The sequence below is a fragment of the Heteronotia binoei genome, chromosome 3 (assembly GCF_032191835.1).
Source record: "Heteronotia binoei isolate CCM8104 ecotype False Entrance Well chromosome 3, APGP_CSIRO_Hbin_v1, whole genome shotgun sequence".
Taxonomy (NCBI): Eukaryota; Metazoa; Chordata; class Lepidosauria; order Squamata; family Gekkonidae; genus Heteronotia; species Heteronotia binoei.
This window is the reverse complement of record NC_083225.1, coordinates 139865138-139891376: the sequence shown is the minus strand read 5'-3', so window position 1 is coordinate 139891376 and position 26239 is coordinate 139865138. Positions and strand designations below refer to the sequence as shown.

At 40.4% G+C, this 26239-nt stretch overlaps 1 protein-coding gene across 1 annotated transcript in view; it reads left to right on the top strand.

Annotated features, from left to right (window-relative positions):
• The window catches only part of CD96 (CD96 molecule), a 59263-nt gene extending 52218 nt beyond the window's left edge, over positions 1-7045 (top strand). The window contains exons 9-11 of the mRNA XM_060235293.1: positions 783-872; positions 5109-5232; positions 6897-7045. Coding sequence (XP_060091276.1) covers positions 783-872; positions 5109-5232; positions 6897-7005 — 323 coding nt within the window. The 3' untranslated portion in view covers positions 7006-7045. The remainder of the gene's footprint in view (positions 1-782; positions 873-5108; positions 5233-6896) is intronic.
• The last annotated feature ends 19194 nt before the right edge of the window (positions 7046-26239 follow it).

Below are 26239 nucleotides of genomic sequence, written 5' to 3'. Positions count from 1 at the left end.
TAAATGATGAGTAGCTATGTTTGTCTGTAGCACTAGAAAAGAGATACAGGTTTCTGAAGAAGTGAGCGGTGACTCACTAAAGATCATACCCTGCTACAAATTTTGTTAGTCTTTAAGGTGCTACTGAATTTTAGCTCTTTTCTGCTTTTTAAAAAATGAAATTGGTGCTATTATACCCTTCCACTATTTCTAACATGAAGTAATACTCCTGGACCAGTTCTTCACTAGCCTTGTTTCAGTCTCACGCTCCTCTTCTCCAAGGGGCTTTCTTCTGATTTTGCACAAGCTGCCGCAGGGCTGCAACTTACTCCGCCTCTTTCACGTGGCAAGCAGAAACCAGTTTTTAGAGGATCTTGCTTGCCATGTGAAAGCGGCAGAGTGAGTTGTAGCCTCAAGGCAGCTTGTGCAAAATCGGAAGGAAGCCCCGTGGAGAAAAGGAGTGTGAGACCAGGACAAGGCTAGTGGAGAATTGATCCTGGTGTCATGACAATGCTAATTGGCTCAAGCTGAAAAAAAAAAATTAAGAAGCAATTCTTCTGCCAACATCAGCAAAAAGGAAAGCAGATTCACAGTCATAATGAACTGTGGCACATGGAGACACCTAAATAGGAATTCAAACATATTTTTCCTGTAAATACTCAGGTCTTTGCTTGCAAATGGTGAGTAGGATGTAAGCCAAATCACCAGGTGCTGAGTATACCTAACAGTGGTATCATTTTTTTCAAAAATTCAAAATATTAAAGTCAAGCCTTTCTGATACATTGTGTATGTTTTCTTTAAAGACAATCTATCTACCAAAAGAGTGATTGACCTGACCTCACAGACTATAACTAGCTCTTCACCCACTGTCAAGGGTGGATTTAATCTTACTGGTGAGTCATTATTTCTCTCTCAAATCTATTGTTAGTTAACCATGTCATTTTGTTTGGGATCTTGATATGTGACTTTTAAAACTGGAGGAAGTGACAGATGAATGTCTGGGGGATGGGACTGCTGCAAAAAAGCATTCTGATCATGCAATAAATCCATGTAGTCATGCAAAATGGACACATTCTGAAAATCAGCTCCCTGGTCTCAAATGATGGGTGTGGTACAGTGGGTAGGCTAGGATCTGAGAGACCCAGGTTCTAATCCTTATTCTGCTGTAGAAACAAACTGGGTGGCTTTGGGCCAGTTACATACTCTCAGGCTAACCTACTTCATAGGGCTGTTCTGAGGATAAAATGGAGGAGGAAAGATTGATGTTGTAAACTGCTTTAGGTCCCCATAGTGGAGAAGAGTATCTCTGATCTAATAATAATAATAATAATAATAATAATAATAATAATAATAATAATAATTTATTTTTATATCCCGCCCTCCCCCCGCCAAAGGCATTCTGATCATGCAATAAATCCATGTAGTCATGCAAAATGGACACATTCTGAAAATCAGCTCCCTGGTCTCAAATGATGGGTATGGTACACCCATCTAAATAAGGCGATGAGTATCAGCCCAACTGGCAGATACTTGAGCATACTTAGAAGCGATAAGATTTTTTTTAAAAAAAAAATGTAGAAAGTTAAAATCAATACATTGTAATATATTGTACATTTTTTAAAAGAACATCTCTCCACCCAAAGAGTGACCTCATGGACTGGCCATAACTCTTCACCCACCATAAAGGACAGGTTTGATGTTGCTGGTGAGTCATTGTTTCTGCCTCAAATCTACCCTCATCCAATCAATTCACTTTGTTCCTGATCTTGATATCTTTCCGTGTAGCATCTGTAAATATGGCTGGTGCTGCTAGCTCTGATCTCAGTGTTCTGGGAGTGAGTGGGGAAATTGTGTAACAAATGGAAGGGAATAGATGTAGTAAAAAACAAAGAAAAGCCTAAAGGCAAAGCCACAAGGCCATAAACAGGGATTCTTAACAGTAATTCCACATAGTAGTGATGTCTAAGGACAGTGCTAGCCTTGGGGCCTAGCTTCAACCCAGCCTCAGGAGGTAGCCCCCACTGGAGACCCTGGCATCTGACCTGATGGTGAGGGATCCAGCTGTGGCCCAACCCATAATGGTCAAAGACACATCTGGGCAGCTCTTGAAGAGGCAGGGATGAGGCCAGGCCAAGGAGGAAGTGGCGCAGTCCTTCTGGCAGGGGCTGATGTTACTAGCCTGGGCCAACACAGCCATTCCTCAGTGGAGAGATGGGCCCAAGGGAGGGAGGGACAGGCCCGCTGGCAGGGCAGCCTGCTCTAGACAGCCTCTAGCAGTACCCATAGGTAGGCCAGCAGGAGAAGGGAGGGATCAATATCCCCTCCCTCTGACACATCAGGCCAGGTGCTCAGGAAGTGACAGGAGAGGAAAGGGAGTGGGCAGTTTGGGAAGAGGAGCAGAACATGGCATATCCTAAAAAGCAGGCTCCAGAATCAGACCAGGGAAGAAGTACATTGTTCTGGAGGTGAATGATCAGACACCCTGAGAAGAATGAGCGATATGGTGGTGCAACCTCCTCCTCCTTCCATTCTGAGGCCTGCAATGCCCTAATGCAGGTCAGCAAGACAGTTGAGGGACGGTCATCAGGATCAGTTAAAGAGTAGCCTTACAAGTTATAGCACCTTTTTAAAATCCAAACTCTAATAAATTCAAGATTATATATATATATATATATATATATATATATATATATATATATATACTGTATGTGTATTTTTGTTTTTAGATAATCCGTCTGCCACAAGAGCAACAGAACTAACCTTATTAATTAGCCCTGATAATTCTCCCACTGAAAAGGGTGGGCTTGATATTACTGGTAAGTTGGGGGGTTTTATTCCCCAAAAGAAATTTTCTTATTGTGCTATTTCATTTTGGTCCTGATCTTGGCATAGCTCCATATAGCACCTGCAATAACAACCAATGTTGCCAGCTCAGGTGACTTCGGTCAAGGTGGTGATGATGGTTAATACTATCAAAAATGGTCAGATAGGTCATTATATGTCTCTGTTATGCTGGAAAGGTTGTGGGAGTATATATGATGGTCCTGTGACAAGGTTGTGAAGTTTTGGATTGACATTTTAGCATAAATCAAAAGGGTTACAGATTATGACATACCGTATGATCCAGTATTTTTGTTACTAAATTTATGGCCTTGTGAAACTAGAGAACTTATTTTGATATTACTAACCCTGTCCCTTGTGAAACCAGAGAACTTATTTTGATATTACTAACCCTGTCCCTTGTGAAACCAGAGAACTTATGTTGGTATTACTAACGGCTTCAAAAAATGTTTTGGCTTCACACTGGAATGAATCGTGTATTCCAGATGTATATCAGTGATGCCTGAAAGTTTGAGATTGCTTTATCTTTGATAAGGTTACAGACTGGATTTTGCAATATGAAGGAACATCTAGAACAAATAGCTTAATGAGCCAGTGGTCGATGTAGTTGAATTCATTTTCTGACAACTTACAAATTCCTCTCATTCACTGCATCTTACAAACCATGATGTATCTTTATCATTAATCTATAGCTATGCACCTAATATCTACTATAGGAAATTCACAACATATCTGTTGGTACCCCTGTATTACGTTGGTAATTAATCTTAAACTGTTTGGTCCTTATATGTATGCTGAAACATTTTCTGAATAAACTGTTTGCATTTAAAAAAAATCCTGTCACATCCCTCAGCACTGACCATATCTTTGGCAACAGAAATGGTACAGGAACAACGAATGCTAGCTATCTCCTGCACATTTTAATGCATATAGGAACACTTTCAAGTAAATTGTGCTTCCTATCCCATGGTATGAACTCCTGAGATCTGCATGTCTTGTTTCAGTGATCATCATCATCACTCATTGTACATGTGCATTTGTTCCACAATTCCATTTATAACCACAGTAGCAGTCACAAGAAAGTAATTATGCTTGTCAAAATTTGGTCTCCTAGGGAAGTACATAGCAATCTCTGAGAATTCCTAAATGGGCGTAAATTGTGGAACCACTGGGTAAAACTTTTTAGATAGCTTTCCTCAGGTAGTACAGACTTCAAAATCTATTTTCCATGGAACAGCCCTTCAAAGATTTATAGTGGATTCTTATGCAGAGTGATACCATTCTAGGTCCATTGACTTCAATGGACTTAGTAGAAAGATCTAGCTCTTCTTCAGATATTGTACTGGTAATCATGACTGCATGGAGGTTGGTGGCAGATTACAGTTGCTTTCTATTATCCTCTGGGCAAACGGCTTAATTTTAGTTTTTGACATACAGAGCTGCACACTGCTGAAGTATGAATAAGGGTCAAACTACATGGTACAGTTTGTAATATGCAGTGTGAGGGTTCCTTTGACCTGACTTTGGTAGAGGCAGCCAGATCTCGGGTGTGAGGGAACTTGTTTTCCAGTCATATGAGACCCTGATTCAGACTGGGACCATGATGTGGCAGGAGAAGAAGATTCAGTTCTCCTTAGGGGGAGCTGACCATGTGCTACCTGTGCAGCCCTCCAACTGGGAAAACAGACCCCACCCCTGATGCTGCCTTTGGACTGGGAAAATAGTACCAGGCTGGGGGAAGGCTAAATTCCCATCACTTGCTATGCCAGGGACCCAGTCTGAATCTGAATTAGAACCCCACACTCAGAAAATAAATGCTCATATCATCACAATCCTATCACAGTCTCTTTCAAAAAAGGGCCATGACTTCATCTGTTATGGAGCTAATTGAGACTTCCATATTCCCTTTCAATAGTAACATGGATTCACAGATGCACTGATGTGCAAGTTAGGGTTGGTACACAAAATAAATGTACCTAAGTAGTCTCAATGTTTCCTCCATCACACACACAGTTAGAGAAATACACTGCAGAAAACAGTGGAATATGATGTAGCCCACCACAATTTCTGACAACAAAGCCATATTTTTTCCCTAGTTGTTCTTATCACAGGAGTTGGTGCTGTAACTGCAACTCACTACTTCAAAAAGCTCAATTCTGCTTGGGTGTAACCACCTGAGACACCCTGTATGTATATCTTTTAAAACCCTAGTTTAGAAATTTGGACAATGTCATTTTTCAAAGCTTATTGCATAGAGTTTAGCTGGGGTGTTCTATAATTTTTTGCAGGTGTCACAATGAATCCAGGATCCCGGCATTTCTCCTGGCCAGCATTTGTGGCAGCATTACTTTTCATCTGCAGTTTCTTAATGATTTTGGGAATCAGAACATGGTGCCGTTATCAAAAAGAAATGTAAGTACAGTGAGACTCATATAGCATTTCTAGAATCATAGAGTTGGAAGGGACCTCCAGAGTCATCTAGTCCAACCTCCTGCACAATGCAGGAAATTAAAAAATACCTCCCTCCAACGCCCCTCTGTTCCATGCCCAAAAGATAACAAAAAACCTCCAAGATCCTTTGGCAAACTGGGGGTGGCCAGTTTGTATTGTACTTTAATAAAAGGGGGGGGAGGGAGCAAGAGAGAGAAGTAAATAATGTAGAACCTATGAAGCACTGCTGGATCAGACCAAATGTCCACATATTTTAGTATCCCATAGTGGCCAACCATTTTTTTTTCTGGGAAATCCTCTTACAGTAAATGAAATCAATAGGGCTCTACCACTGTTTGATCCCAAAGCTGCAATACTGCTCTGAACTGATGGTCCTTTGCTACTTGCTGATGAACCTATACCAGGGGTGGCCAAACTGTGGCTTGGAAACCACATGCAGCTCTTTCACACATACTATGTTTGTATTTCATGGTTAAATGGGTCTGTGACTAACTGTAGCTATCAACATAAGAAGGGAAGGGGAGGATAAAATATACAAGCCCAACACTACGCCAGGTTTGGATGGGAGACCACCAAGGAAGTCCAGGGTTGTTACACAGAGGCAGGCAACTCAGTTTGTGTCTTGCCCTGAAAATGCTATGGTGTTGCCATAAGTTAACTGTGACTTGATGGCACTTTCCATCTCCATCTACCTGTCTTATCCACCTGTCTATGCTCAAATGCAGAGAGATTGTAGACAGCACACCATGGCAGTGTTAGATAAAGACTGCAGATGGGTAGCCATGTCATTCTGTCACAGCAAAGCAAAACAAAAGACTAGTGGCATCTTAAACACTAACAACATTTATTTCATTGTGAGCTTTATAGAGACAGAGCTCATCCTGGTAACAAAGAGACAGCAGCTCAGCAAAGTAGCTGGAACTGACTTAGTCTTGCTACATATACTCATTTGCCCGGCATCAATGTGCTCTGTACAAAGGAACATGGCACAGTTTCATTCACTTCCAACATCCTGGACCCAAATAAAACATGTGTGTGCACTCCTATTTGCTAATGTTCAAGGGAAAGAATGATGGTAACCCCCATATAGCCAACTATCTGATCCTTTAGACATTGCCAAACTTAAATTTTAACGCTATTCATTCCGACAAAGCTGAACAAAAACTGAACAAACTCTAATATCTGTGAAAACCCTTTATGAAATTGGTAATATCTGAAAAGTAGTGCTAACCTGACAGCAATATTAGAAGGATTTTAGAAATCACAATCCATAAACCATACTTTTTTTCAGGTATCAGAGAAGTCACTGACTACAGTCCTACATCTCTTATTGCATCTGACAGTCCAAACAAAATCAGTGGAATTGTGCTTGTGTAAAATTTTGGTACCACAGTGGCCATTTTCATCATTGTTTGTCATTCAAATATGTTTATGGGGGAAAGAACCTGATGGTAATAAAATAATAATTTGGCACAAATAGTGCTACAGAAAATAGTTACTGTCTGAGATAGTTGTATCTTCTTTACAGAATAGTGAACATGATTCATTTTATCTATCTTGTCTACTGTTTTATCCTGTATGTTTTATCAGCTGATTATATTTCAAGGTCCTGTTTTCATTTTCAGTATGAACAGGCCGCCATCTTTCAAGCCTCCACCTCCTCCAATCAAGTACATGTCTATGCAGGAATGTGAGGGCGCTTACCCACCCTGCCAGGAACTGGAGAATCTGTAATGGGCCTGAAATGTTCCAACAGAACAATGGGTTCTTTCATTGTTTTCAGAATTAATTGCAAAGGTTCACTGGTGATGATGTTACCAATAAGCCCAGGAAGGGGGTTCTTAGACTAGTGTGGCTTGAGCCAGTAAGTCACACCAAGACTGGAATGAAGGTTAGTAGAGGAAAAACTTTATTAATAAATGGAACTCTTTTAGCTAACATATTCCCTAACTGGATAAGAACATAAGAGAAGCCATGTTAGATCAGGCCAATGGCCCATCCAGTCCAACATTCTGTCACACAGCGGCCATATATATACACATACACACACACACACACACATACATACACACACACACACACACACACACTGTGGCTAATAGCCACTGATGGACCTCTGCTCCATATTTTTATCTAACCCCCTCTTGAAGGTGGCCATGCTTGTGGCCGCCACCACCTCCTGTGGCAGTGAATTCCACGTGTTAATCACCCTTTGGATGAAGAAGTTCTTCCTTTTATCCATTTTAACCTGTCTGCTCAGCAATTTCATCAAACGCCCACGAGTTCTTGTATTGTGAGAAAGGGAGAAAAGTACTTCTTTCTCCACTTTCTCCATCCCATGCATTATCTTGTAAACCTCTATCATGTCACCCCTCAGTCGACGTTTCTCCAAGCTAAAGAGCCCTAAGCGTTTCAACCTTTCTTCATAGGGAAGGTGTTCCAGCCCTTTAATCATTCTAGTTGCCCTTTTCTGAACTTTCTCCAGTGCTATAATAATGGGTGTTTCCAGCCTGAAACATAACCATAAAATGTATATACATACATATGGTTGCCCTGATCTGTATGGCCAAGGCTCAGAGCAGCCTGTTCTCCTCAAATCTTGGAAGCTAAGCAGGGTCAACCCTGCTTAGTATTTGAATGGGAGGCCACCAAGGAAGTCCAGACTTACTATTCAGAAGCAGGCAATGGCAAACCACCTCTGAACATCTCTTGCCTTAAAAATCCTATGGTGTCACAATACATTGGCTGGGTCCTGAGAGCTCTTTCCACCACCTCCAATATTCTGCATTATCCTTCAGCATGTCATCTCCACTAACACTTCATACATCCATATATATGAAGGTGTAATAGTCACCTTGCACCAGAAGGTGGCGCTATAGTTTTAAATTTACTCTTGCTGTTGAAATAGTTGATGCAGGCCAGGTAAATTTGCTAAAATCAAATGTGTAGTCAAATAGAGATAAGTAGGTTGAATAGTCAAACTGAGATTATTTTCTTAAAACATAAAAAGACAACCATGGCTGGATTTCAGAAAACCTCCTCGGAAGGAAATAAATAGCTTGAGAATGTCATGACAGCATATCTGAAAGATTCTGACAGCAGCACACAAGACAGTTACTGCGAAATGGTCTCCAAATCTCCAGATCATTAAGCATGCCTCATGTTTTCAAGATGTTATAAGAATGTTGAACATTTAGTAATGTTGGAGTTAGCCAAACTATACTCCTTAAGGCAGTATTGTACAAGTATTTATGCAACAAACAAATAAATAAAAGTATCACTTAAATATAGATGCATCCTGTGATTTCACTTTTTGGGTTTGGATTATGTGTTTCTGAAAAAGTTTAGGAACACATTTTTCAGGAAAAGCAGATTGTTGATTAAGGTCCCTTTCATATGGGCTCCTTAACCCACTTTGGCTTCTAGAGACAAGAAGGTTTTTTTAAAAAAAATATATGTCATGTATTAAATGTCTATCTGCAGCTCATAAAGCTTTAATCTGGGTTTTCCAAGACTTGCATTGATCCTTTTGTTGTTGTTGCTCTTACACTTACCTTGTAAAATCTTTAAAAAAAAAGTTTACCTTCAGAAGCAGGTTTAAAGAGCTCCTATTAAAGGGACCTAAAACCCCCACACCATTTTCAAGCACCCAACCTGCCCCTAGCCTTTGGATTCTTAAAAACTGTGGGGGCAGAGCAGGAACCCCTCTTCCCTCTATACTGTGGCCAATTCAGGATTGAGCCCTCAAGACTTTTGTAAACAGAAGGAATTTCATTCCTAAAATAGCACAGGTGTCCTCATGGTAGACCTAGGATGCTGTCACATCTAGTTTGGTTCTTACAGTGCATTCTTAAGCAGAGTTTCACCCTTCTAAGCCCTCTGACTTCAATGGATATAGAAGTATCTAACTCTGTTAGATACAATTATATAGTATATAGCTGTATCCTGGTCTCAAATAGTATCTCCTTAACTTTCTGACTTAAGAGCAGATGATGGCAAACCTGTTGCTAAAGAGGTCACTCATGAGTGAATCGGCTAGTCTAGAAGGTTTCAGGGTATCAGATAGAACTTAAGAGTTCCAGGATTAGATGCAGGGATCAAAAATATCTCACCATATTTGATCTTTTCTTTTTGCATCATGAGAAAATAATGATTCTTCCCTCCCGCCCCCATCCAGGACACACACACTTGAGTTTGGAATGTATTCCAATGATCTTCCATATCGAATAGCATCTTTAATATGGGGAACTACAAGAATGGAGCATTCAGAAGGACAGTTACCACTCCGTAAATGCATCGTTTACCACTGTAATAATGCTGCGTAAATCATGCTGTTTTAAAAAGCCACATACGTAAGCTAAAACTATCAGAACAATATAGGATTATTAAAGGATTTGGGCTTTACAGGGAATAATTTGTTGCTACATCCAAGCATTTGTGATCTACATGTAATCAAACCCTCTGGAGAAGGCATGTGAAATTAAAATACCAGATTGGTTTTTAACTGAGGTATTTTCCCTGATGAATAAGAACTGACTTATTGTTCCTTGCAAGACTCCCAAGAGGTTTATTGGCAGTGAGTCAAGACCTTTTCTAATAAGCTCTGCAGGGCAAAGCTCTTCACTGAATCATGTAAAAATACATACAAAATAAAGCTGAAATACAGAACTGAACATTATTTCCTCAAGGGCTTATTCAAAGACAAGTGGAAGAAATCAGTGTCAATTGTTACATTGACTCCAGTGTATTTTGAACTGAACCTTCTTTGTACACACTGTTTTATTTATATTTTTCCTGGTTTTTAATATAGAATTCAGACAGCATTATATTCAATTAAATTAGTATTGGGAGCAAATTAGGTATAATGGTATCACTTCATACAACTGTCCAGTCCACCCTCCAAAGCAGCAATTTCCTCCTAGGGAAACTGATATCTGTAGTAGGGTTGCCAGTGGGGGATGGGGGATAAGGTTGCCAGATCCAGATTTGGGGGTGGAGCCTGGGGGGACACAGACCTCAGAGGGGTACAATGCCATATTCCAACGAAGACGGAGGTTCTCTATCTGAGCTGGGGTGGTCCGGGGCGGGGGTGAGATCTCTTCCGGCTCTTGATGGGGTGCCACTAATACCGGCCCCTAAGGTCAAGACCTTAGGTGTGCTCCTGGAGTCCTCTCTTACAATGGAGGCCCAGGTAGCAGCCACTACTAGATTTGTCTTTTTTCATCTTCGGTGCGGCAGTTGGCCCCTTTTCTGGAGCATGACGACTTAGCAATGGTGATCCATGCTTCGGTCACCTCAAGAATAGATCACTGTAATGCTCTCTACATGGGGCTACCCTTGACGTTAACTCGGAAACTACAGCTAGTGCAGAACACTGCAGCACGGCTGTTAATGGGGCTCCCTCGATAGGAGCACATTCAGCCAGTGCTGAAAGAACTGCACTGGCTACCTATTGTGTTCCGAGTCCATTTCAAGGTGTTGGTATTGACCTTTAAAGCCTTCTATGGTCAGGGGGCTGTCTATCTGCGGGACCGACTTTCTCCACATGTTCCCCAGAGAGCACTGCGTTCAGTGACAAAAAATCTACTGTCCATCCCTGGACCAAAGGAGGCTAGGTTGCGTTTGACATGGGCTAGGGTCTTCTCGGTGGCAGTACCAGAACTGTGGAATGCTCTCCCAGAGGCCATAAGGGCCCTGCGGGATCTTTCTACTTTACACAGGGCCTGTAAGACTGAATTGTTCCAACAGGCCTTTGATATCTAGCCGGGAGAGAACTGCCACCCACATCATTATAGGGGATTCCCAGGTTCCACCTGGAAATGGTATCCCTAATAGTATCCCGCAAAGAAAGCATACTTTGCGGCTAAGATTGCATCCGCAACTTTGCGCCTGGCACAATTGTTCGATATAATTCGGAGTCTTACAATGCTGCCACAAGGCAGACCAAATTCTATTGAATTGGAGATTAGCTGTGAGGCTTTTGCGAAATTTTTTGCAGACAAAATCGCGTGGCTCCGCCTCGACCTCCCTGCCATATTTGAGGCAGTTAGCGAAACCGAGGCTCCGGGCCTGTCTTCGGATTATATCCTGGATGGTTTCAGTCCTCTCAGCCTGGAGGAAGTTGACAGGATCCTCTTATCTGCATGCCCAACAACTTGTAAATTGGACCCATGCCCCTCCTGGCTTATTAAATCCTGCCAGAGGGAGCTTAGATATCCTGTACGGGATATTATAAATAGATCCCTGATGGAAGGGCATTTTCCAACACGGCTTAAAGAGGCGGTGGTCCGTCCCCTCTTGAAAAAAACAACCTTAGATCTGGCCCAATTGGCACATTACCGGCCGGTATCAAATTTGCCCTTTTTGGGCAAACTTATCGAGAGGGCAGTGGCAGTGCAGTTACAGACCTTCCTGGAGGATGCTTCCATCCTCGACCCCCTGCAGTCCGGCTTTCGCCCAGGCCATGGGACGGAGACGGTGTTGGTTGCCCTGGTAGATGACCTTCAACGGCATCTGGATCGGGGCGGCTCGGTGGTACTGATGGTGTTGGACCTATTGGCCGCGTTCAATACGGTCGACCATCGGTTGCCGACCTGCCGCCTTGCCGACGCGGGGATTCAGGGGTTGGCCCTACAATGGCTTTCCTCTTTCCTTGATGGTCGGGGACAAAGGGTCGCGATTGGGGGGGAACTATCTCGGAGGCACACGCTTGATTGTGGAGTGCCCCAAGGGGCAGTTCTTTCCCCAATGTTATTTAACATCTATATGCGTCCCCTTGCCCAGATTGCCCGAAGGTACGGGCTGGGCTGTCACCAGTATGATGATGACACCCAGCTCTATCTGCTTATGGACGGCCGGCCAGCCTGCGCCCCAGAAAATCTGGACCGGGTGTTACAGGCCGTGGCTGAGTGGCTCAGGCTGAGCGGGCTGAAGCTAAATCCGGCAATGACAGAGGTCCTCTGCTTGGGTCGTCGGGGTCTGGGGGAGAAAATCCCCCTGCCAGTTTTTGACGGTGCGCCGTTGATAGCGGCGGACAGGGTCAAGAGCTTGGGGGTACTATTGGAGCCTTCCTTAAAGATGGAGGCTCAAATAGCTGCCACTGCCAAGTCCGCTTTTTTTCATCTTAGGCGGGCAAGGCAGTTGGCCCCCTTCCTGGAACGTGACGATCTAGCATCAATGATCCATGCTACGGTCACCTCGAGGCTGGACTACTGCAATGCCCTCTACATGGGGCTGCCCCTGTGCTGAACCCGGAAGTTGCAGTTAGTGCAGAATGCCACGGCCCGGCTGTTATTGGGACTCCCAAGATGGGAGCACATTCAGCCGGGGCTCCGGGTTCTGCACTGGCTGCCAATAACATACCGAGTCCGGTACAAGGTGCTAGTCATCACCTTTAAAGCCCTATATGGCCTAGGACCTGCCTACCTGAAGGACTGTCTCTCCCCACATGTTCCCCAAGAGTGCGCTGAGATCGGGAACCCAAAATCTTCTCGTTATCCCTGGGCCAAAGGAAGCCCGCCTGCAATCTACCAGGGATAGGGCTTTCTCTGTAATGGCCCCTTCCTGGTGGAACCAGCTGCCGGAAGAGGTGAGGGCCCTGCGGGACCTTGCTCAGTTCCGCAGGGCCTGTAAGACAACCCTCTTCAGGCTGGCCTACAACTAATCTGGCATAGGAAACTAAGTGTAGCTCTATTAGATTTCTGCTTTGTTTTAATGCTTTGCCTTGTTTTAATGTTTTTATATTTTAAATGTCTTAATTGTGTAAATGCCTAAACTTAATTTTGTTATGTTGGATTCCATGTGTTGTGAGCCACCCTGAGCCACCTTGGTCGGAAGGGCGGGATATAAATCATAAAAAAAAAAAAATAGTCTGGAGATTAGTTGTAATTTCAGGAGATCTCCAGCTCCACTGCTCACCAGACTGAATGCTACTAATTCATGGGCAGGCTAGTCTGATGCTGTCATATCTTGGAAGCTAAGCAAGGTCAGCCCTGGCTAGTATCTGGATGGGAGACCTGAAAGGAATATCAGGGGTGTGACATGGAGACAGACAATGGCAAACCACCTCTGAACTTCTCTTTCCTTGAAAACCGTACAGGGTTGCCATAAATCAGCTGTGACCTCATTTATTGTTAGTTGATCAAGACAATCCCCTCATTATCCAAAAAGAGCACATAGCTTTGTTATCTGTCAGTTTCCCCTATCATCTGATATTCCAATGATTTTTTTCCCCTAATTCTGAATCATACCATTTTGAAAGGCTGTGGTGGGCACTATGAAACTGGGTAACATCCACTAGTCACGGCAGTCACTTGTAACAGGGCACCAGAAAGGCAAAAAACATCATGGCATATGTCCATGGAAGTCACCAGCTCTGCCATTGCTGTTGTACATGTATATCCTTTCTGTTCTGCTGTTTTAACTTTATCAATTAACTAATTCACTTAATGTATTCCTTTTGATCAAGCATCTCCAGTCAGCCGTCATTAACATGTATCCAACTATGCAGGCATGAAAAGCTCAAAGAGTTTTACCATTTTTCTCTGTTTCTGTAGCCCCTTCTGACCTCTGGAAATCTTATATCTGAGGTCACAGACTCTGCATGGAGGAACAGCCTTGCAGGACAAATGGGCAGAAGTAAGAAAGGAACAAGGGGATAAATCAACCTATTTCCTCAGTGGAACTGTGCTTGCCAGAAAGGAGGAGGAAAGGATGTCACCCCCTTGTCCTTTCATACTGCAGTCCCCCAAACTTATGTGGCTGTTCCCTGTGCTGCTCCCGTGATCCTGGAAATGATTTTTCTGGGGGTTGGAAGGGGCTGCAGGAACAGTGAGGGATGAAGGGAAACTCGGCATTCTGCTGAGTGGTAGGATCCATGTCAATGTGTTTACATCACCTGTTCTGCCTTTCCTTCTAGGCCTGTTGCTGGATTATCAAGGCTCAGTTAATAGGATAGGATATGTATTAAAACAAAGAATCAAACAGAACAAAACAACTTCTGTCTCCTATTTTCCTTCTCAAACAGTTGTGAATGTGCTATGTAGAAACCCTTTCCTGAAAACTTAGGGGAAAGGTGGAAAGTGATAATATGCAAACATAAGCCTGGTAATAGTGATAATATGCAAACATCATCTTATAGACGGCTTGCTTTCCCAAGGCCTGTTACATCCCTGAAGAAGTGAGCCATGACTCAAAAAAGCTCCTACCCTGCCACAAATTTTGTTAGTATTTAAGGTGCTACCAGAGACTCTTGCTCTCTTTTACAGTTACATCTCTGTCAGCTTTTGTTCTAGAATTTATTTAGAGTATTGATACTGCAGTTTTGAACATTTTAGAGCAAGGCCTATCTGGATGAACAGAAATATTGACTTTCTGACCTGCATGATTATGGATTTTCTGTGGGTTAATGGAACCCACACCTGCTCCTGCTCCAGGCGTTTGAGTTGCCCTCTAGCTGACCTCAGCCGAACTAAGAGCAAAGAGCCATAGTACAGTAACACAGCTTATAAATGGAGCTGACAGAGAGGCACTGCTTTGTCCAGAGCTTCTTGTGACAGAAGTGGCATTTCAGTGACAGGGTGTGCTAAGGATACAAATAATCTTCTTACATTGCTAGGACACCACTCTGGAACATGAAAGTGTCCCTGAGCTGTTGCAAAGTGCATTTTCATCATCACAGCAAATGGTCCCAAGTAACTACAAGTCTGATTTATTTATCATGCCTTAAATCCCATTGAAACCAGCAGAACAAGTTAATCAGGACTAAATCCCATAGAAAGAAATGGGATTTAAGTTAATCTCAACTAACTTTAGCTGGTCTAGGATTACCTTTTCAGTTATCAGCATGCCTTGACACACTTAACTGTTGAAATTGTTGCTCGTGCATTTAGTTAAACGCAGACAATACAGTAGTGCAATGTTTCTATAATTAAGAGAGATGCCCTTGGTTGTTTGGGATGTAAGGTCTGTCAGTCCAAAGCTAAACTGTTTTTTGTCTTCTTTCTGCAATATACAAGTTCCAGGACAGTACTTGAATTGGTTACAAGTTCCAGGACACTACTTGGATTGGTTTGCTTTGGAAAAGAAAACATTGAAGACTAATGACATGTTGCTGTATTAATTTAATTACATTTATACAGGTGAAAACAAAAAGGGGTTCCTATAGAACAGCTTATTGGTTATCCTAGATCAGATCCCCAGAGACAGACAGAAAGGCTTTTCCATATGCTCCGCTTACTCTTGATTTTCTTGAGAGTTGGTTGGAAATCAGTTTGGGCATGATTCTTCCACATGTCTGCCCTCCTTCTGCATGCCCACAGTTGTGGAGTCAGTTTATTTTCTTCATGCTTTAAATAATCAGGATTTTCAAGGGAGGGTGCTGCCATCATCAGTGGCATCACAGCACCCTCCCACCTCCCCTTGTGCGTACTTATATCAGTGTTTTGATATCATAGCTGCATTTTTTTTAAAAAAGCAATAAAATATCATTATATCAATATACCATTGTAATGCTTAGCATGTTCTCTGAATTCCCAGTTTTCATTTTTTTTTTTTAAAGGAAGTCTCGGACTTCCGGAGTTGGAAGATGGCGAACTGACCTGCTTCTTTTAGGAGGAGCAGACCGGAGCCTTTGTTTTGGGCATAAAAGGTGATTCCAACGCCTGCTGCCTACATTTTCCAGTAAGGAAACTGTCTAAGACATGCTTGAAGAATTTTGAGGGGTCTTACTTTGGCTGACGAGGGATCCCAGCGGGTTCCTTTTCGGCTTTGAAGAATCCCTGATGAAGAATTGCATTTCATCATCTACAAAGGATCTCCGGAGTCATTAAATTGACATAAATTCACCAAGACGCCAACTTTTTATGGACTACAATAACATCTGAAGGTGAAGTGAACCGTATAAAGAAGAATAGACTTTCATTAAGGTAAAAGATCTTTATCAGTCCGGGACTAAAATAAGACTTTTAAAATAAAAGATTTAAGATCTGGAACTAACTGTAAGAGCATAAAGTCAAGAAGTGGAAGGGGGTAAAATTGGAGTTTTTGGAGTGAAAAATAAGCAGAAAAGTGCAGAAAAATAACTGATGTTTGAAATACCTGTGGCTTTGAACAAAAAAACCCCTGACATAACAGTTGCTGATTCTCAAGATGACACAGGAATTGACGTTTTATAACTATCGTGGGATTATCAACCATTGAGAATAAGACTTCACGACCAGAGAGTCTGGAAGTAAACACTGAAAGAGGAGAAATTTTTAAGCATCTGGGTCTTCTCTAGAGCCAGAAATCATAGAGAAACATCAGTGGCCATTAAAGAAGGGTCAAAGGTTTTACATTTTTAAAATTGAACGGGACTTTAAAAAATTATAAAACCAACATGAATCATCCCAAAAGGTAAAACAATCTGGACTATATGGTTGAAATTATAAGGGCTATTGGAAAAACGAAAACTTTTTTTAAAAAGGGGCTTGGAAAAATCGCGGCCGCCATTTTGAAAAAAATTAAGAACTTTAAAAATTAATATCTTGAGCTAGGGAGCTCAGAGGAAGGCAATTTTAGGCTTGTTGGAAAGGGCATGCTCTAATCTATTGAACTCTGTCATTGGATTGCTGATTGGTGAAGTCAACCCAAAAACCCATTATATGCAATGGGAGGACTGTGATGTCTGACCAGAAATTGGGACCAAGGCTTCCACGTCTGAGAGCAGCCTCTGTGGGAGAAGGAAAAATGGCCAAACAAGTTCAAGAACAACTGGATGCTATGGAGGCAAGACTGGTGAAGGTGATGAAAGATCTAATAACGAAGTGAGAAGAAACTAACTAAAGAAATAAACTCCAGTGCTGAGGAAGTCAAGAAAGAGATTAAAAAAGAGATTGATGATCTCAGAAAAGTGTCACAAGCAACAGCACAGAAGACACAGGAGATAGAAGCTAAAGTTAAGGACCAAGATGCTACTATTAAGAAGATGCAGGAGAAAGCAATATTACAAAAGACTGTAAGCTAATGGAAAACATGATTCACTTAAGAGGTATGCCTGAAAAAAGACCAAGAAGACTTAAGTACATTTCAACAATCATTGCTGAGTTTATGGGAGATGACCCTGAGGTGATGGGACATTTGTGTGATTATGTTTATAGGGTCAACTCTGAATTTGCTAGAAAGCGCAAGTTACCAATGGATGTGGTAGTAAAATTTACTACAAGAGACATGGTGGGAAGGATTTTAAGTCAACAATTTGAAAATCCAATGGTAGTGGAGGAAAGCAGTAAGAATAACAAAGGCGCTGCCAAGGAAGGTCATAAGTGACAGAAGACAGTTTAAGAAACTGACAGACAAGCTAAGAGAGAAGGGAATAAGATATAGATTGATCTTACCTGAAGGTCTTAGCTTTGAGTATAAAAGACTGAGAATTACAATAATAGATACTCAAGGCATGGAGAGGTTTTTGCGGACAATAAAGAATTTGGAGATAAAGAATAATTGATGAATAACTATGGATTACAAATTCTTGGAATGTAAATAGACTTAATTCACTGCAAAAAAGAAAAACAACGTTTCATTGGATTAAAAAACAAAAATGTAATATAGTTTGTCTATAAGAAGTACATATCAAGCAATTGGAGTATACATTTTTATGGAATAAATCTTTGGGTGAAGAATTTTTCTCATTAGCTAAAGAAAAAAAAGGGGAGTGGTTTTCTATATCAAAAAAGATTTGGAGCCTAAGCTGATTTTTAGGGACAGTGAAGGCAGATTTGTTGTAGTGGAGGTGCTGATGAATGAGAAAAGAACTTTGTTACTGGGACTATATGCCTGAAATGGGGCAAAAGATGGTTTTTTAAAAGACATTATGCAACAATTAGATCAAGTGACATATGATCAAATAATGCTAATGGGAGATTTTAATGGAACTATTAAGAATTCTTTGGATAGATCTGGAAACAAAAAAAAATAAAGATGGCAAGCTGCCAAAGTCATTTTTTGAACCAGTAAAGCAAGAAAGCTTGGAAGATGTATGGAGAAAGTTTAACCCTAACATGCATGATTATACTTTCTTTTCAGCAAGGCACAACTCCTTCTCAAGAATTGATATGTTAGGGTCTACTAAGGATTTGGGGCTTATTACAAATAAAATAGAGATTCTTCTGAAAATAGGTGCAGACCATAATCCATTAATGTGGTTAGCAAAAGAGAGGAAAAAGGTGAGGCAATGGAGGCTAAATGAAGATTTATTGCAAAAAGTAGAAATAATGACATCTCTTGAAAAAGAAACCAAAGCTTTCTTCCAAATAAATGAAAATCAGGACATTCAAATTCAGACCGCGTGGGATGCATATAAAGCTGTAATGAGAGGAATATCGATTACATTGAACAACAAAGACAAAAGAGATAAAGAAAAACAATTGTTGGATTTACAAAAAAAAATAGGTAAAAAAGAAAAAGAACTGAAAAATAGACCGGGGAAAAAGAAAATATTGAGGGAGATGACAATTTTACAGAGTCAACTGAGACATTTACTGAATAAAGAGGTGGAATGGAACCTAAAATGGCTACAGCAGAAATCCTTCGAAGGTGCTAACAAGCCGTGGAAATATTTGCCGTGGCAAATGAAGACAAAAAGGGAGAAAAAATTTATAAATAGAATTATATCGGAAGGTAAAGACATTGTGGATCAAGCCAGAATTAAAAGGGAATTCTACAAAGATTATGCTAAATTATTTAAAGGTCAACAAGTAAATAAAGAAAAAATAGAAGTGTATTCGCAAAGAATAAAAGCGAACCCCTTAAAAGACAGTATGGAAAAAACTTTAAATGAACCAATTGAAAAAGGAGAAATTGAAGCAGCAATCAGTTTAATGAAATTAGGTAAAACTCCAGGTCCTGACGGTTTTTCAGCAAAATTTTATAATCTTCTGGCAGAAATACTAGTACCAAAACTTCAAAAATTGATGAACAGTATTAGACAAATACATGGAAGGAAGCAGTTATTTCATTGATACCGAAAGAGGATAGAGATGCTACGAATGTCAAAAATTATAGACCGATTTCATTACTTAATAATGACTATAAAATATTTGCTAGGATACTAGCAGAACAACTCAAACAGCATTTGAACATTTCTATTCAAGAGGAGCAAGCAGGTTTTCTCCCCAAAAGGCAAATAAGAGACAATATTAGAACAGTAATAGACATTGTAGAATATTATGAGAAATATCCAGAAAAAGAGGTAGCTTTACTCTTTGCTGATGCTGAAAAAGCTTTTGACAATCTTAATTGGGACTTTATGTTTGCAGTGATGGAGAAATTGGAATTAGGAGATGATTTTATAAGAATGGTCAAGGCAATCTATACAGAACAACAAGCTAAACTCTGTGTGAATGCAGATTGGACAGAACAAATGATAATCAGCAAAGGTACAAGGCAAGGATGACCTCTATCTCCGTTGCTATTCATAATGACTTTAGAGATTTTGCTGATGCAAATCAAAGAGGATAAAGAAATAGAGGGGCTGAAACTGAAAGGTTTTTCCTATAGATATAGGGCTTTTGTAGATACGTGATGTTTATTAATGAAAATACACTACAAGTGATGCCCCTGCTGTTTAATAAAATTAAAGAGTATGGAGAGCTGGAGGGCTTCCATATAAACGGAGAAAAATCGAAAATCCTATGTAAGAATTTGTCATTAAGCAAACAGAAAGAGTTACAAAGCATTACTGGATGTGAAGTTACCTCAAAAGTAAAATACTTAGGTGTGGAGATTACGATGAGATATATAATCGTATATAAGAACAACTATGAAAGCTTTGAGGAAGAAGAAAATTGAGGAAGACATGTTAAAGTGGAACAAACTGAATTTGTCCATGCTGGGGAGGATATTTGCAATTAAAATGAATGTTCTACCAAGAATTATGTTTCTTTTTCAAACTATTCCAATAGTGAAGACAAGAAACAATTTAATCTCTGGCAGAAAAGGATTTCAGAATTTGTATGGGCGGGTAAAAAACCTAGAATCAAAATAAAATTTTTGACAGATGTGAAAGAAAGGGGTGGCTTCCAACTGCCTGATTTAAAGTTATACCATGATGTAGTTTGTTTGGTATGGATCAAAGACTGGATAACTTTGCTTAATAGAAAATTATTGGCACTAGAAGGCCATGAAAATATTTTTGGTTGGCATGCCTATATGTATTATGGAAAGGAGAAGATGGATGGATTTTTCTCACATCATTACATACGGAGGAACTTGTTGAACACTTGGAAAAATATAATATATTTAATAAATATGGTGATGAGAGAAAACCACTTTGGATTGTGCCAACGGAAGTTATAAAATTGTCTTCAGATCCACAGGAAGAAAAATGGTTATCATATAAACAACTGCTAAAAATCCAGGGAGGCAAGGTGGAATTGAAACCGGTTGAAGACTTGCAGGACAAATGTAATTGGTATCAACTGCAACAAATTAAAAGCTTAGTAGAGAATGACATCAGAAAGACAGGTATAAGGCGTGAGCAAACAGAAATGAAAAAAAAATGCTGTTGGGCAAAGATGAAAAGTTGATCTCAAGGATTTATAAGTTGCTATTGAAATGGTCTACAAAAGACGAAGTGGTGGAACCTCAAATGATAAAATGGGCAATAAATATTAATAAAGAAATACAAATGGAGATGTGGGAACACCTATGGAAGAACTCTATGAAAATATCGACGTGTTATAATATAAAAGAGAACTGTTTGAAAATGTTGTATAGGTGGTATATGACACCTAAGAAACTAGCAAAAATGAATAATCAAGCTTCAGATAGGTGTTGGAAGTGTAAAAAACATGAAGGTTCTTTCTACCAGATGTGGTGGACTTGCGAAAAGGCGAAACAATTTTGGCATACGATTCAACAAGAGATTTCAAAAATCTTGGGCTACAGTATCAAGAGAGCACCAGATGTCTTTCTGGTGGGATTACAAATGGAAAGCTTTCCGAAGTGAGATAGGACATTGTTGTGGTATCTGCTTTCAGCTGTGAGGACATTGTATGTGCAAATGTGGAAGCAAGATAAAATACCAGAGAAATGCGACTGGATCTTAAAAGTACTAAACTGGAGTGAAATGGACAAACTTACTAGAATCTTAAAAGAATGTAATTTAGAGAACTTCAAAGATGAATGGGAAAAATTACAAAATTATGTTGAAAAACAATGGAAAGTGAAGAGACACTTAGTGGCTTTTGATAATACTAATTGAATTTTTAATGGGAAGATGTAGTTGTAAACATTGATATTTGATTTTAGTGAAGATTCTATAATTTTGAATTTTACCTTTATGCTGTTTTTTCTATATTTTAAATACCGGCGGAGGTCATGAAATAGAGGTGATGGGAGGGAGGAAATTTTGTAGTGTATTGGTTGATTATTTTAAGTGCAGGATTGATGAATTTTTTCTCAATATATTGCAAAAACAATAAAAATTGGTTTACAAAAAAAAAAAAGGAAGTCTCCAATATCTTCCCTTGCGGAGTTATAACAAAAAAGGCACATATCCATGAAGAAAAAAGGCAAAGACTCGCTTTCTTTTAAAAGGAAGCTATAAATTCAGAAAACCTGCTAAACTTAACATTATAATTATATATTCATATAACAATGCAAGGGACGTATTAAAAAAAAGCAATTATCTCCAGCACATGGGTGGGGGAGAGGGATTAATTTGATTACAATTACACTCCAGTCACTAAAAAGTGGGCTGGAGGGATGGGCAGGACAAAGAAAACCAAAAGAAACATTAAGCATGAGGGAAAAGGTGATTAAAAATTGGCTATCAGAAAAAAGATTGAGATAAAAATGGTCTAAAAAGAACTGGGGGTGGAGGGAAGCGAATGAAAATGAAGTGGGAAAAAGGGCACAAAACTGTGCAGAAATCAGAACCAGAACCAAGAACAACAAAACCCATGCAGGAAAACCCAGAGGGGGAGAGAGATGCTTTAGCCAACACATAGCAGTTTTTGTTTGCTTCTTTCTGATTCTTCCAGAATTTAAACTGCTTCTTTACAAAGATCTGTTCTCTGCTCACATAAGAGCAAGTTGACATGCTATCAAATCCTTCTGTCCCCCACGTGGCCACCATGGGTTCCTGTCAATCTGGCATGCTCCTGGAATTCTGTGCTCAGAACCTAACTCTCATCTAGCTATATTAATTCAGAAACATTAGTATTCTTTTGTCACAGGTACTAGTTCCTAGAAGCACACAATTTGCAGTCAAACCAATAGGGCAGCACCTTTGAATATCAAGGCATGATAATATTCAGCCTACTGTATATGCAAACATTTGTTGACCTACTCAAATCCCTCCTTCTACTTTTATTTCACATTCAGGAATCAGAAAGAATTTCATTAAAGTCATTTCTCAATGGCAGCTGGCACAGAAGGAGGAAGTAGGGAGGATACAAACAAACTTGAATCGCATGTCACAAGAAATAGAATTCTTTTGATATGTGGCGGGTAATATTTCATCTGATCAACACCTGTCATCCTACAGAGTGCCTATCTGCACTTGTGGTGCTCTCTCTATCATTTATACAGAAAGAGTGAGACCATAACCACATGCTATGCCTGACATGTGTTGGGTCACAGATACATGACTGGACTCTTGTGTGGCTCAAAGACATGTTCATTGTGGCTGATGCCCTTCCAACAAGATTGACAGTCAACAAGTTTTAGTCCGATGTATACTGGAGGAGCTCACCTTAAAATCTCTTGTTCTTTCAGGACTGTAAAGGAGCACTACTGGGGTGGAGGGAAGTTTCCAGTTTCCCTCTCTCTTGTTTTGCCAGTAGAAACAGTGGGGAGGGGACACTTTTCACCCCTTTTCTCTGGCTTCACCATGTGCATATGTAACCTGACATGTTCATGCATGTTATGTTATTGTATCTGGGGTGGGGTGGGGGGAGAGATAGACTGACTTTCAATTCAACTTTAAATGTTTGCTCATAAAAATTATGGAAGTATTGTACAAGACCCAAGAATCTTTAGGTTTCTAATACCATCATCTCTACTGACAAAAAACCCCCCAAACAATGAAACCATACATCGCATCAATGGTCTTTATTTTAATATGCAACAGATTTTAATTGCAAACCACTTTGAAGCAAACCTCCTCAGAAAATTGAAGTGTTTCATTCCAGAGCCCTCTCATATTAGAACAAGGTGATCCAGAATCATACCGTGTGTGTGTGTGTGTGTGTGTGTGTGTGTGTGTGTGTCCCTTTGCCTCCCATCAAACTACTTGCTCACAAGTGGAAGCTAGAATCTAAATGACGGGAATGGTCAGCAAAAGAAGCATCATGCATGGCTAACATCAGTACAATTTCTAAACGCAAATGATAAATTTTGGGGCACAGATACCATGGCTATCAATGTCAAAAGCAATTCCTCAATGGTTAACACTACAGCTGTCCTTTATAGCCAAGCTTGTGTTATTTCCAAAGGTCTGGCTCTTTATTTCAAGAATGAAACTTATGTGACCACATCATTTTTGTCATGACATGCAGCTATGGGTGTGAGTGATTCAGTTTCAAGCCCTTGTCTGTCCTAAAGCTCATTGGCTAACACTGAGTGAACCACTTTCTCTCACCCTAATCTAGCCACAGGACTGTTGACAGGATTAAATGAGGGCCTCTTCTAAAGTTACATCTCCTTACTCATGCTTTGAAAGCTGCCAGGAAATAGTTGGCTCAGTTTCCACATAAACTGCTCTAGAATTGTCAGACATGCAGACTCCAGAGAAGGTTCTGAGCATTTTGCAAGAGATGGGTCTCTTATTCTCAAATGAGCCTAAATCTACAATGCATCTTGCAAACATTTTCTGGCTGCCATCCTACATAAGAAGATAAGTTCTGGACCAGTCCTACTTCGATTGGTGGAACGGTCAGAAGGGCCTCTCCTTGTGATCTTAATTCCTGAGCAGGAACCTATGGGAGAAGACAGTTCTTCAGATATCCCAGTCCTAGATATTCCATAACACCAAGAATTCCATTTTGTACATGGTATATTATCTCTTTTCAAGACTGAGGGCCACTTGATACATAACTGTGCTACAGTCAGGGGTAAATCTCACAGCATAGCAATACGTCTTCTATTTGTTGGATTTAGCAAAAGGCAAAAACAAACCTGTGACAAAGGTGACTAGGTAACAGGGGTGTTGAACTCATTTGTTATGAGGGTCGGATCTGATATAAATGAGACCTTGTTGGGCTGGGCCATGTCAGGTTGGGCTGGGCCATGATGGGCCAGGCCATGTGTGTACCTATTTAAGATTAGGTTGCAGAGATATCAACTTTTAAAGGACATAGGCAAACACAATTAAATATTTTTAAAAACCCTTAAAACATGCTTAAAACATTAACACTCATTGGTCTTAAAGGTGCTTTTTTTGTATTTTTCCCATGGGATCCAGGGAACAGGACAAAGGAAGTTGTGGCTCTTTCCTTTCTTCCCCAGGGGACTGGTGGGGAAGGAGCCACAGCTAATAGAAGGAAGAGAGACTTGGCTCAGTAACTCTGCTATGCGATTGAGAAAGCCTGGAAAAACGAGCTCTGCCTTTCCCCCTTTCTTCCCAAGGGAGGAGCCTCAACCAATGGAGAAAACAGAGATTGCTCTGTAGCTCTTGTGCAATTGAGCAAGCCTGGCAAAGCAAGCTGTTACGCAGAAGGCAGCAAGAGATGGGGAGAAGGAAGCAGATGACAGCCAGTTGCTTGGGGGCCTGATAGGAGTCATCCAGGTGCCTGATTCGGCCCCTGGGCCACATGTTTGACACACGTGAACTAGGACCATCCACAATTCTAACTTGCTTGCTGGAGGAACAGGAAGTGCCACTTCTTTGGGTCACACTAGACAAGCTGGCATATCTATGGCTACCACAAGGACACTGCCATCATTTTAAAGTGATTTTGAAATGCTGTGAGGTCTGATCCTGATCCTTTTTTCAGTCATGCTATCTACAGTGAGCAATGCTTTCTTCATTCAGTTCTATTTTAATAGTTCTTTCTATACAGTAGCAAAATTATGTTAATCCATTCATAACCCAGCAGTGCTATAGATATTTCATTTCAATGGAATTTAGTTCTGAAACAGGCGTTGTCCTTTGTCTGTATGGTGGGCATAACAATCATTCATGTCTGAGTGAAAACAATACCCTCAAATGTTTTGGCAACGTATGAGAACCCTCAGTCTAAAGAGACTGGGCTTCTTTCCAAAACACCATGCCTTTTACTTATTAAAAAAAATGATCATCTGTGATCAGGTTACTAAATTAGAAATACAAGGGATTTTCTGGAAGTGACAGTTAAAGCATCAAGCATATTCTATGATAAAAATATATATCTGAGATTATCATAAGCTAACACTACTGGAGAATTTATGGGCACATCAGAATACAATACAGATCACATGTTAAAGCTTTGCAGTTTTTGAATGCTTCTATAAGGTTCATGTAGCAAGGGCTTCACTACAATACCTGGGTTACAATAGCATTCAAGAGGTTTGGTCCATGTCACACCCTGCAATGTCATGTTCATGGCTCCAAGCCTGGCTTTTTTTCAAAGTCAAGGCTTGCACGAACAATACATTATCTATTAAAGCATAATTTAAACTAGAAATCACTGGTGATTTCTATATTCAACCTATGGGGGGAAAGCTTACGCACAAAATTTGGGGGCCTAAAGGAAAACAAAAGATAATTATTTCTATGCAAGTGCATGTGTGTGTGTGAAATTTTCAATATATATACCATTTGGTAGAGTGACTAGAAATATCTGACATGAAACTAAAAATATGGGTCCCAGTTCATCTCAAATTAGACTAAGCTCCATTGAAGCTAATAAAACAGTATGGTTGTGACAATCTTAAGTCACATTTCTTTTAAAGAGACATTGTAGTCACCATTAAGTCTTCCTGGACTGGAGACAGTTGTCTTCCTGAG